The 12386-nt window shown below is 35.0% G+C and overlaps 3 protein-coding genes across 4 annotated transcripts; 1 reads left to right on the forward strand and 2 right to left on the reverse strand.

The window, feature by feature from the left end:
* Positions 1–876: 876 nt before the first annotated feature.
* Positions 877–3818, forward strand: LOC107642226 (putative polygalacturonase). Its single transcript, XM_016345520.3, has 6 exons — positions 877–963; positions 1173–1496; positions 1967–2087; positions 2203–2377; positions 2663–2733; positions 2956–3818. The coding sequence occupies exons 1-6, from the start codon at positions 922–924 to the stop codon at positions 3651–3653; spliced, it is 1431 nt and encodes a 476-aa protein (XP_016201006.1). The 5' UTR covers positions 877–921; the 3' UTR covers positions 3654–3818.
* A 484-nt stretch (positions 3819–4302) lies between these two features.
* LOC107641536 (putative serine/threonine-protein kinase At1g01540) lies at positions 4303–6177 on the reverse strand. The gene is made up of 6 exons (XM_016345022.3): positions 5639–6177; positions 5337–5441; positions 5111–5233; positions 4860–5009; positions 4641–4740; positions 4303–4545 (listed from the first exon to the last, which is right to left on the reverse strand). The coding sequence occupies exons 1-6, from the start codon at positions 6175–6177 to the stop codon at positions 4303–4305; spliced, it is 1260 nt and encodes a 419-aa protein (XP_016200508.3).
* Positions 6178–6636: 459 nt separating this feature from the next.
* On the reverse strand, positions 6637–10666 carry QC (glutaminyl cyclase). Of its 2 annotated transcripts, none has more exons than XM_016348832.3 (11): positions 9971–10666; positions 9447–9503; positions 9320–9355; positions 8810–8874; positions 8460–8523; positions 8097–8214; positions 7867–7964; positions 7671–7741; positions 7403–7430; positions 7146–7200; positions 6637–6958 (listed from the first exon to the last, which is right to left on the reverse strand). In XM_016348832.3, the coding sequence occupies exons 1-11, from the start codon at positions 10250–10252 to the stop codon at positions 6843–6845; spliced, it is 990 nt and encodes a 329-aa protein (XP_016204318.1). In that variant the 5' UTR covers positions 10253–10666; the 3' UTR covers positions 6637–6842. The 2 variants fall into 2 exon arrangements, with proteins under 2 accessions (XP_016204318.1, XP_088343849.1); XM_088487723.1 differs by having other exon boundaries at positions 8097–8210; positions 8456–8523.
* Positions 10667–12386: the final 1720 nt, after the last annotated feature.

A 12386-nucleotide genomic window follows, 5' to 3' on the forward strand; every position in this document is an offset into this window, starting at 1 on the left:
GACTAAGAGTCTATGCACTGAAACCCTAAATATATCAACCTAATAAGACCTTAGGTTTATTAATTGGAGCCTTTACTTTAGTTGAATGAAAGTAGCCATGCTGTATTTATTGGAGTTTAATTTTGATTTATTTAAGATGTAAAAAATTTTATAGGATTAAACGACTTTTTAAGTAATAAATTTAAAAATTAGTTATTTTTATTAATATCACAATTATTTGTCCATATAAAAATATTTATATTGACAATATAAAAAATTAAAGGTGAAAATTTACGTACAGTTATGTTCATATGAAATTAACAATTAAAAATAGTTAGATCACAATTTAGTAAAATCTGTCAAATTATCTAATAATTTTTAATTATCAGCTTCACTTGAAGATAAAATTTCACCAAAATTAAATTCTATTGAAGTATAAAAAAAAAATTAGAAAGCACAAAAATTATAACGGTAAGGACACTATGAACTAGCCAATGAGTTATAACTCAAATGACATAGTCTATCCGTACTCACCTAAAAGCCTTGGGTTCGAGTCACACTCTTAACTTTGGAAAAAAAAAAAAAAAAAAGAAGAAGAAGAAAGAAAGAGGACACTATGAACTATGAACATAGTTACATAGACTCATAGTCATGCATGTAGCATTATAGGACCATACCGTGCTTCCCTTACACGTAACTGTAATTATCTACTTTATGTATTATGTATGTATGTAATGTGACTCATTACCATTACTAATTCTTTTCAACATGTTTCTATAACTTTCCGATAATCTCTCCTTAAATATATGACCCATGATTCCTACATTCTAACCATATATATATATATATATGTATGGAGTATGGAGTAATAGTTATGGCCTAATTTCCTTTCTATATATGCCACAACACAAAACCTTGAAGCCTCAGTAGCATCACACTTCAATGGCAATCATCAACATGTATGCAAAATGCACAAACTCCTATGTAATCTTCTCTCTTTCCTTTTTGTTTTATTTTCTTCTTTCTTGCACACACTGTGATTTTGGTAATGCACACGTTGATAATTGCTACCTACATTGTTCTATATATATATATAGACAAGTAGAACTAGTTTCTTCTTGTGTTTGTTGAAATAAACAAGTCACTAAATTAGAATTACAATGATGTTTGAGATAAACTCTTGTTTTGCACAGGTTGTTGGGTTTATCTGCACAATTTTGTTGTTGAGATCAGTAGCAGAATGCAGAGAGGTCAATGGTGTATTGGAGAATCTTGAGTACCCTGCAATTAGTTGCAGAAAACACAGTGCAAGTTTGATTGATTTTGGTGGAGTTGGTGATGGCAAAACATCCAATACAAAGGCCTTTCAATATGCAATTGGGAACCTGAGCCATTATGGTTCTGATGGTGGAGCATTGCTTGTTGTGCCACCTGGGAAATGGTTAACAGGAAGCTTCAATCTCACTAGCCATTTCACTCTTTTTCTCCACCGTGACACTATCATCCTCGCGTCTCAGGTATTTAGCCCTGCTAGTAAACACCCAATCCGATCCCTGGCCGAAAAGATTAAAAGAAGGTGAACAAAACAGTCAAAGATTTGAAACTAACAAGCCTAACCATTTATTTATTGAACAAATTTGTCTACAAGTTTTGTGTGGAATGACTAGTTTCAACCATGTTATGTTTATTGAAGACATTAGTTAGAAATTAGGATTAGTATGTAACAGTGTAACATTTGAATATATGGTTACCCTTTTGGTGTGGTAATTAGTATTAGTTATTGGTATAATTAGTTAAGGTGCAGGCAAAGCTCATTGACTAAACATTTGTACAATAAAAGTATAAATTTGGTTATCTAATTTTCTTTGTCCCTAACATCTTACCTAACTATGATTTCTTGGCATGTTAGTTTAACCTCTTTTTTTTTTTTTTAATATCTTCTCCAAATATAGAAAATTTTATTGGTCATTGAGAAAAATATTGGCAGGATGAATCAGAATGGCCTGAACTTTCTGTACTACCATCATATGGTAGAGGAAGAGACGCTCCTGATGGAAGGTTTAGTAGTCTCATTTTTGGAACAAACCTCACTGATGTTGTAGTTACTGGTATGTAACCAGTATCTACTAGACCCATTATGGTTACTCCTGTTTAGATATTGTTGAGATCATGTCTCATTGGAAGTAAGTTTTAATATCACCAATTTTTGAATTTGTTCATAAGGTTATAATGGGACAATTGATGGACAAGGCTCTTATTGGTGGGATAAGTTTCATAAGGGTGAATTGAAACTTACTAGACCATATATGATTGAGATTATGTTCTCTGATCACATTCAGATATCAAATCTCACTTTGATCAATTCCCCATCTTGGTTTGTCCATCCAATTTACAGCAGGTTTGTGAATAATTTTAGAATGTTATTTTGATTCGACCTTTTTACCCGTGCATCCAATCACATAACGTCACATACGTAAAAATAACTACCTTTTACATTGATCGCGTAAATGGTCATCTAAAATAATAGATGTGATTAGACGACTGCGTAAAATGTTTTACATTGTTGGTACATCAAAATCAAACTCATAATTTTATCTTGAATAGTTGAATCATTGTTATTTATTGGGTAATTTTGATGCACAATATGTTTTGTTGTTTCTTATCATACGTGCACTGTGTGCAGTGACATCATAATTCAAGGACTCACCATTGCTGCACCAACTGACTCTCCCAACACAGATGGAATAGACCCTGGTACTTTTTTTTTTTTTTGAATTATTATACGTTTCTTTCCAAAATCCTTAACTATGAGAGATTTCTCTATTTTAGATTTTCTACTTACAGATTTGTTTTGAATAAGAAATAGTTGAGATGTTTGCTTCATATTATATATAAGTGTTTTCAACTATTACTACACACTAACTATATTGGTTGAAAATTCAACCACCAATTATTCCTTCTCTTTCTCTTTAACAGATTCTTGTACCAATACAAGGATTGAAGACTGCAATATTGTCTCTGGTGATGATTGTATTGCAGTTAAGAGTGGTTGGGATGAGTATGGAATAAAATTTGGAATGCCAAGCCAACACATAGTAATTAGAAGGCTTACATGTGTATCCCCTGATAGTGCTATGATTGCATTAGGCAGTGAAATGTCTGGTGGAATCCAAGATGTTAGAGCCGAAAACCTCACTGCTATCGATACTGAATCGGCCGTTAGGATCAAAACTGCAGTTGGTAGAGGAGGATATGTTAAGGACATATTTGTTAAGGGAATGAACTTGAACAACATGAAATATGTGTTTTGGATAACAGGTTCTTATGGATCACACGCTGACAATGATTTTGATCCAAAAGCACTTCCTGATATTAGTGGCATAAACTATAGAGATGTCATAGCAGATTACTGCAATTATACAGCAAAACTTGAAGGGATTCCTAATGATCCTTTTACAGGAATCTGTATATCTAATATGAGTATCACAAATAGTGACATGAAGAAATTGCAATGGAATTGCACTGATGTTGAAGGTGTTTCAAGCAATGTTAGTCCTGTCCCTTGTGAATTGCTATCACAGAAGGAAGAGAAGAAATTTGATTGTCCTTTTCCAGATGAGAAACTTCCCATTGAAAGTGTTATGTTGAAGACTTGTTCCTTTAAAAGTGTCTAATTCTTATAGTAATATGATTATGAATGTAGTTAAATTTTGAATCCAATATCCATTATAGTAAAAACAGTATTGTGATCTATGTATTTAGGAGATTTTAGTGAAATGAAGTTGTATTACTATTACAATTTACAAATATATAGTGACTATTTTACAAAATTTATTTGCTATTCAGCTTTATTCTGCTTTATGCTGTTTGACAACAAGGTTCAATTTGTCTTTAAGCCTGTTTAAACTATGTTTTCCAACAAACATAATGCATAAGGAGCAAGAGATTTTATTTTTCTGCAATCTAGCCTCACACACCTTCAAATGATGATGATGTCCCTTCACTTTGAACTAAGATTAGAAAGAAAATATTATTCCCATCTTAGTCAAATCAAGATCTAAGCTCAAAATACATCTTTATCATGGACTTAAGCTGAAGTAAATTGAGAATTATTTGAAAACATTGAAAAAATACAGTGATTTTCATGCCGTTTTCTACTAGTGGTTGCTGCTGCTTAGCCTTCTATTTCTCACTTGAATAAGTATCCTCAAATCTTGTGGCTTTATGGAGTGAAATTTTGCTCAAAAGAATCCATGGCAATGTGGTGTTCCTTCTGTCAAGGAGGTAGAGGGAGTCAAAAACAGGACAAAAGTTTGTAAATTTCTAAAATGGTAAAGACCGAAAAGTGGTTGTTCCTACATAGAAAAGAAGTTGGTTGGACTCAAGCATTTGAACAACATCTTCCATTTTGAGTTTTGGATTCATATCAAGATCTACACACCATAGAGCAAGCAAAATAATTCGCTTTAGAACTATGGAAGAAGGCTTTTTGGGCAATTTCGGATCAACCAAGTCCGAAATCTTGCCATTGGAAATCATTGACTTGAACCAGTCCACTATATAGGCCTGCAATTTTGATGTAGTCATGATAACAAGTTCATTATCTCAACCATTCTAAGTAGTTATCAAAACCAATAACTAATGAATCCAATATTGTTTACCTGTGGTTGACTGTGATGTGATGGAAATGGAATCCTTCCTGATATAATCTCCATTATAAGTATTCCGAAATCATAAATGTCATTACTCTCAGTGAAGTTACTAGTGGACCACATTAATATAAGAAAAATGAATTTTAAAATAATTAGTAGTTAATGGGAAATTGAATACAATTTCACATTAATTCATGAAGATTGAATAATCTCACCCCCAATGTTTACCTCATAGAGTGACTAGAGTTAGAACTTTGAAGCTTAAAAAGGCCAAAATCAGAGATCTTAGGATTCCATTGTTGGTCAAGTAATATATTCTTAGATTTTATGCTGCCATGGATAATCTTTGGTTCAACTTCCTCATGAAGGTATGCAATTCTGCAGAAGTAAATTTAAATTCTTCATTATACACCTTATTGTAAACATAAATTTCTTTAACAAAGTTCTTACATAACATGATTTGGGGGCCGGATTCTCACCCATTTGCAACAGCTTGTAGAATGTGCAATCTGATAGACCATGTTAGAGGGCTCAGTGATCCTTGAAATTCATGAAGCCATTTATGCAGATTTCCATTATCTATATATTCAGATACTAACAGCCTGATACAAAAAGCCTAGCCTGTTAATTAGTTAGTACATGAAATATGAATACTATATACTATAAGATAATATAAATAGACCTCTTTGGTTTAATCATTAAAACCTGCAAGTTCTATTAGTAGAGTATCCTATCAATTTCACAAGCCTCTTGTGCTTGGCACGTGCAGTTAACTCCACTTGTGAAGCAAAAGACTCCTCAGGTTGGCAACTAAAACATGTAAACAAATCAAATAATAAAACAATCACACCATTATTATGGAATGCAGAGAATAACATATAATCTTCACTAGCAAGGTTTATGTAATATACTCTGATACTCTCCCCTTTCCAAAATAACATGAACTAAATGTATTGTGTCAAGTGACAGATATTTTGGAACAGATGGAGCAACAACTTTGTTTATACCTGTGACAAGGTAGCTTCTTCACAACCACCTTCATATTAGTAGCTAACAGACCTCTATAAACTGTTCCATTGTCCCCACTTTCAATCACATTTCTTTCAGCAAATCCATTTGTAGCATCCTCTAACTCCTCTACCTGAAAGTGCTGACACATAACTCCTTTGAACTCTGGTGAGTCAGATTGGAGTAACTCAGCACCATCATGACCATCAAGATCATCTTCAGTTGATAAATACTCAGAGTTCTTCTCAAGTTCTGAAAAGTTGCATGATGCTGATGAAAGCAACAATGATCTATATTTGTCAAGGGATGAAGATCTATGAAGAACACTACTGAGGCGCCTGCAGACATCTGATTTGGATAAAGAGAAACGTGCTTGGTAGGATTCTCGACGACGAGGATGATAGTGTATGCAGCAGATGCATATGATTATACATACTGTAAGAATGAATGCTGCAATGGAAGATACAAGCAAAACCCATAATGGTATTCCAAAGAATATTGGTGTTGATAGCAATGATGAGAGATTCTGCAGTTTCATGATGAATGATAGAATAAGACAAAAGGTAAAGAAAGATAAAAGTGAGAGTTGCACTTAGCAACGTTTGAATTTCAGTTATATAATATGGGACAAAACCACATGGAAAATCGGAAATATTGATGCTAGTTAGTTACTGTAAGGTTGAGTTTGAATTGGAGACTGCTATAGTATGTGATTTATGAAGTGATCTGAGCTATTTGGTAATGTTTTTATTTTTGAAAAAAAAAATTGTTAAATTCTTTCAAATATAGAAAGCCTTTTTTAATTGTATAACAAAAAAAAAAGAAAAAATTAACCTCACTGTATGTCTGATATTATTCTTTTTCTAGCTGTTACTCCGGCAGAAATTCAAACCAAAACAAAATTAATAATGGATATCATCATATCAATACATAAACTAGCAAAAAATTAATCAAAATGTAATATAAGTTTAAGAAAATTGTTTTCAATATACAAGACTTTCTGCACTACAAATTATATATTAAACAACTAAAGTACGTTAACATATATGAATAACGTTAATTTTGTAACATAATAGATAGCATTTTTCACATGTTACTTACAACCTTATCCCAACCATATACAAAAGAATGGATATTATATTATATCCCCTCCCAAAGTATATTTGCAAATAAAGAAAAACCCCAACATCCAAAGAGGTAACATTATGTAAATTTGAATGGCTGACGCAAGCAAAGCTGCTCAATGATCCCTTCATCAATGGGTTTATTTATAGGAACAACCTTGATTTCATACAGCTTTGGCCACAATTTTCCAGTCACTGCAAGCAATACATGAATTACATAAACTTGCTGAAAACGATAACGGAAACTAAGCCAAAAAAAGATATTGTTGGAATGAAAAATAAATAAATAAATAGAAATAGAAGGGCTTATATATAATCTTTGGAAGTTTGACCGCAATTCTTTTTAAATGAACTAAAAATAAACCAAAACGTTGGAGCTTACCAAAAATTCTTTTCTGCTGACGATCCCATGCTATCCCATTCAAAACATCAATAGCCTAAAATGTAAATGCATAAGCAATGAGTCAAATCCAACAGTTACCTCTTGAAACAATTTGATCTAATAAAAACGGAACAGAGGATTATTAATTCAATCCCATTATTAAATTGTAGCTGCAACACAACACACAAGCATGCAAACATATGCATAGGATCCAAAAAAATCTTGTTTAGAGAGATCAAAAGGTTCAGGTTACTTACGGTATACCCGGCATCAATTAGTCCTTTCCTGCATATTGTAGACAAAATGTGAATGTAAGCAACAAATGACAAACATAATTGTTAGAGTTCTCCCCTATTTGGTCCTCATTCCTCAATAGATAATCAAGTTGGAACTCGAATGATCATTTTTAGCACATTGCTGCCATGTAATGATCAAATTGGTGTTTACTTTAATCATTATATCATCTATTTACTCATAAGCACTAAGTAGTTAGTCTGTATATAGACAAGAAAAAATAAGCCATGCCTTAAATTTGGGAGGAGAATCCATCCAAGAACACGGCCATCATTCGGAGAGATTCTTACAATACAGTCGGTCTGCATAGTAAAATATCAACCTCAAAGTCCAGCTTAACAAAGATCTTGGGCCAAAAACATGATGCATATAAGATCAATTTGCTTTAGCTTTAACTACAAAAATAGTTAAACATAAAATGACATACTGTAAAAACATTCGCCCAAACTTCACCATCTATATATTCCAATTCATTGAGATTATACACTTGCTGATCCTTATAGTAGATAGTATGCTTTGATAAAGCTACATAAAAGAGGGTGAGTTAAATTCAATGAAAGTACATGACAAGCAAAGGTAAACTAATTAAAGGTTGGGGAAGAGACCATGCATTTAAATGGAGAAAAGGAAAGGAATAAAATCTCATTAGAGGCAGACCTTTAAATGTTCGAGGGTCAAGTTGATACAATGTTGAACTGCCATCACTTCCAAAGAGGACTTTTCCATCAGTCGCCAGACCCCAACCATCTTTCATCTCATGATTGAATGTCCCTAACTACAATAATTATAAAAGCAAGATTTCAGAAATCTAACTAGTTGGTTTAATAGTCATCTTGGGACATATGAAATAACAAAAGATTAAGAAAGAACAAGAACATGATCATGTAGCAAATGCAAACCAACCACAATCTAATCATGCTGTGATCTCCTTGCAGAGTCCTATTGAATCTAAAAAATGGAAGCTACTTAATTTATGACAAGAAACAAATGATTGTATGACTGAGAAGGTAAAGCACAAACTTCGCCCAAAGTTTTCTGGTCATATATGAAACCAACTTTCTGCAGCCAAGTTACTTGGAACAGCCTACAAAATATGCAACAGTAACTTATTAGAATCAGAGTATCAAACCAACATGCAAGTGTTAAAGAAAACAACTAAAACTGCTTGGCATCAAATGTATAAGCTAATAACACATTAAGAGACCCTAGGTAAACATCCCCTACAACACTCCTTAACACATGGACATTCACCCTTTCCTTCTTTTACTACTGCCTAATCATCAACAGTAGATTTTTTTTTTTAATTTATCTGCATATGCATAGTGCATCAAAATAAACCAAAAAAGAAAATGTCAATTTTCATCATATACCTTTTATCAAGTAGAGTTAAACCTTCTCCAAATAAAGAATCACCCATCCTCTGAAGCTCCTCCACCTTCATGCAGTAAAAATATAGATGTTTACAAATTACAATAGCTTCCATATTGTGCAATATCCAATCAAGGGATGCACTAACAATATACATATCTATGCCCCAATTGAAATGTCTAATTACCAATTTCATACCTAAGCGGTGGTACATCTTTATCTTTGACATTCAGTTTAAGTTACTTTTTTCTGAAATTAGGTCCAGTAGTGTACTTGTCTAAAATTTCTCATAGTGTTCTAAAGTCTATAAAGAAAATTACTTCATATAAGAGAAATTATATCTATACCATTGCAACATACAAGTAGATGCATAATAAAAGGGCATGTCTCTTGATTGGACCAATTTGCTTGTCACCAATTGTTATTCTTATGAATGAATAATAATTTGAAAACATATGGAACCGAGTATCTGAACAAGCATGCAAAATTGTTTAAGAACCAGGGTTCTGTACCTTGCCTGTATGAAGAGCAACTCTTCGGACAGATGACTGAAACAACAAATAATTAAAACATTATAATTTTGTCCTATCACAAAGCCTGAGTAAAAGGAAAACTAGGAAAGGGAAAGAAGCAACATACCCTGCCATATAGACCAGTAGATTCAAATAAGGTGTCATTTCCAGCATAAAGAAGGCCCTGAAAGCAGAAAAGCCATTTTTACCCGCAATTAGACCTTAAATAATAACCAAATTAACATATTGACATTCCATAAATTATATGATGCATGCTAAACAATTTTCCCAAATTCTTAAAGACTAAGTCTCCTTAATACAAAGCTTGTTGTTCACTATCATTAGGATGACTATCTGCTAATGAAGTTCTCAAGTTCATTGTTGAATTTATTCTTGCTTTTATGATCACACAAAAGTTTGATATGCTTTTTTTTTATCTAATATGGACATAGAAGACAGACTAGAATCTTCAGGTTTTGGACAAGCCATTTAACAACCTTGAAGCACAAACACAGCATTATCCAAATTATTTGCAAACAAATACATTAACTCATACCAATTCGCAAGTCGCAACCATATAATTCTAAACAGGGGGAAAAGTGATCATACAAAATATTCGAAATCCATAACCAAAAAAAAAAATTGATTTACCTGGGTGAAGGCTTCTGGGTCGTGAGGGAACTCGTTGACCACGTTGACCATCTCATAGGAAACATAATTTCCGAATGCGCGCCACTTGTTCGACGAAATGAACAAGAGAGCCGCGACGGAAACAAAGAGAACCCCCGAGAGAAGCACGGAGACGGTGGCGTAAGGGCGACGAGCCTTATTGCGGCGCGGTGGAGAATTAGCAGCAGCAGCCGCCATGGAAGAAGCTTGTGGCGCTGCGAGATGTTCACCGTGCCTCCTCTTCTTCAGCGATCTGGCTCCCATGGAAGCGGTGGCTTTTCATTGAAGAGAGTAAGAGACAGAAAAGAGTGAAGTGAGAAAGGTTATTTGGCGGCGCACGATAGCACGGAAATCAGCAATGGTGCTAAAATGCGCCAGCTAATTTGTGTCTGTCTGTGTAGTTATTACTTATTAGTTTTCCAGATTTGGTATTAATAGCTCGTTGACTGTGTGACGGCGCGAAAGAAGGCCGTGTCACGGGGTTGGATTAATCAGCTGCGGCCAACTCCACCATAAGCCTATGCCGGCCTGCCTTGATGGGCTTTCACTTAGATTGATGCAAGTTTTTAGATTAACTTTCGTTAAATGATCTAACCCATAAGAAAAAGGCTTTACAAAATGAATGTTGGCATGAATGTGGTTTTGCAAAATTAATTTTGAATAAAATGAGATTGGCATTAATGTAATTTGTGTTTGCTGGGGCGGATTCATGTTATATAGGCTATAGCTGTGGGGCAACTGGCAAGTGCCGCTATGAATTTTAAAGATTCTTCAAATAATACATAATAATAAAATTTATTTATTTTTATTATATAATTAAATTTGAGGATAATTTACGCAAATAAAATAATTGAGAAGAAACTTTAACATATTATAATATTACAAAACAGCAGACGCAATTACAACTTTTTAATTTGTATGTAAATTGTTATACCCTATCGCGGTTTACGTTCAGAGGCTGAAACAACATAAACGGCTACACCCTATAGCGGTTTATAAAGAGATAAGCTGCAAGCGTAATCCGCGAGACCCTGTAGGGTTTATGAAGGGCGTGACAGCTTCGAAAATGCCTATATATACCCAACCATTTGTGTAGTATGTCATTTTCATTGAAAACTTTAGAATGGAGAGTGAGAAGAGCTTTTTAGTGTTAGTGCATTGCTCTGGAAAAATAAAAAATAGTAAAAGTCACGGTGTAAAGTTTACCGATAAAGAATTACTGAGTGTCTTTATCATGTCATCTAATACACCGTTAGATCTGAAAACCAGTATATTGCAGAAGTTGGGCGTGTACGGCATAAAGTCGGTGAAGAAACTGTTCTACAAGATTTCTATTGCGGTTGTGTCAACCGGCGTGAAATATGAAACATTTGTTATAGGATCCGATGAAGATATGCAGGTGTTATTTCATTGTCGCCGGAGTTTTTCGGTGAGGATACACGAGTTGTTTGCGAAGTTGGAACATGGCATCGATAGTTCTGAGGTATCGACGCCGAATCCTTAGTCGACTACGATGGGTGGTGCTTCTACCTCGATGCCTGTCGTTGCACCTAATTGTTTGTTGGCTAATCGTTCGGCTGGTGTAGTTGGGGTAGTTATTTCAGCCCGTCCAAGTCCAGATGTTGGGAATGAGGGGGAATCGGATTGGGTTGAAAATGCGATGTGAGAGAATGATTCGGATGAAGAGCCTGCTGACATTGGTGGGGACAGTGACAATGAGATTCCGACAAACCCAGCAACAGATCAGGTGCCGTCAAGTTCCGGCACACATCAGCATCCTCCACACTTCTCTACTCTGAACTTAGAAGCCATCAGCCAACCGCCGGACATAGTTCCAACCTTTGGGGTCAAGGATTGCATGAGGGAAATGCTGCAGTTGAATTTCAAGTTGGCCAATCTTTCCAAAGTAAGGAGGAAACTGTTCTGAGTGCAAAGGACTACAGCATTCGCCGTGGTGTCGAATACAGGGTGATGGAGTCAAATCATCTTAAGTATCATGGGAGGTGCAAGGAGTTTGGTAAAGGTTGGACATGGATGATTCGCATCAGCCTTTAGCAGCGAAAGAGTACCTGGGAAGTTCGACGGTACAACGGACTGCACACATGCTTGGCTACATCGATATCCAGTGACCTCCGATAGCTTGATTATCATGTCATCTGTGCGAAGATCTTTCCTCTGGTTCGAGCCGATGCGGCGGTATCGATAAAGGTGCTGCAAGAAGCTACCAAAGCAACGCACGGGTTCAAGCCAAGTTACAGGAAGGCCTGGTTGGCAAAACAGAAGGTAGTAGCACAGATCTACGGCAAGTCTCGCCACAAATAGCAACCAACGAATGTGGACCCGATTCCCACTCTTGTCCCCAAACAGCTGAGTCGACAGAAGCATCATAATATATGCA

Source organism: Arachis ipaensis, chromosome B5 (genome assembly GCF_059453495.1).
Source record: "Arachis ipaensis isolate K30076 ecotype BB chromosome B5, ASM5945349v1, whole genome shotgun sequence".
Classification (NCBI taxonomy): Eukaryota; Viridiplantae; Streptophyta; class Magnoliopsida; order Fabales; family Fabaceae; genus Arachis; species Arachis ipaensis.

Coding starts and splice junctions, on each gene's coding strand:
- LOC107642226 (XM_016345520.3), top strand. CDS start 922: ATGGCAATCATCAACATGTATGCAAAATGCACAAACTCCTAT. Junction 964..1,172: donor CAAAATGCACAAACTCCTAT/GTAATCTTCTCT, acceptor TGTTTTGCACAG/GTTGTTGGGTTTATCTGCAC. Junction 2,088..2,202: donor CACTGATGTTGTAGTTACTG/GTATGTAACCAG, acceptor TTTGTTCATAAG/GTTATAATGGGACAATTGAT.
- LOC107641536 (XM_016345022.3), bottom strand. CDS start 6,177: ATGAAACTGCAGAATCTCTCATCATTGCTATCAACACCAATATTCTTT. Junction 5,010..5,110: donor CTACAAGCTGTTGCAAATGG/GTGAGAATCCGG, acceptor TTACTTCTGCAG/AATTGCATACCTTCATGAGG. Junction 4,546..4,640: donor CACATCACAGTCAACCACAG/GTAAACAATATT, acceptor TCAAAATTGCAG/GCCTATATAGTGGACTGGTT.
- QC (XM_016348832.3), bottom strand. CDS start 10,252: ATGGGAGCCAGATCGCTGAAGAAGAGGAGGCACGGTGAACATCTCGCA. Junction 8,215..8,459: donor ACCAGAAAACTTTGGGCGAA/GTTTGTGCTTTA, acceptor TAATTATTGTAG/TTAGGGACATTCAATCATGA. Junction 7,965..8,096: donor TGACCCTCGAACATTTAAAG/GTCTGCCTCTAA, acceptor TCTTTTATGTAG/CTTTATCAAAGCATACTATC.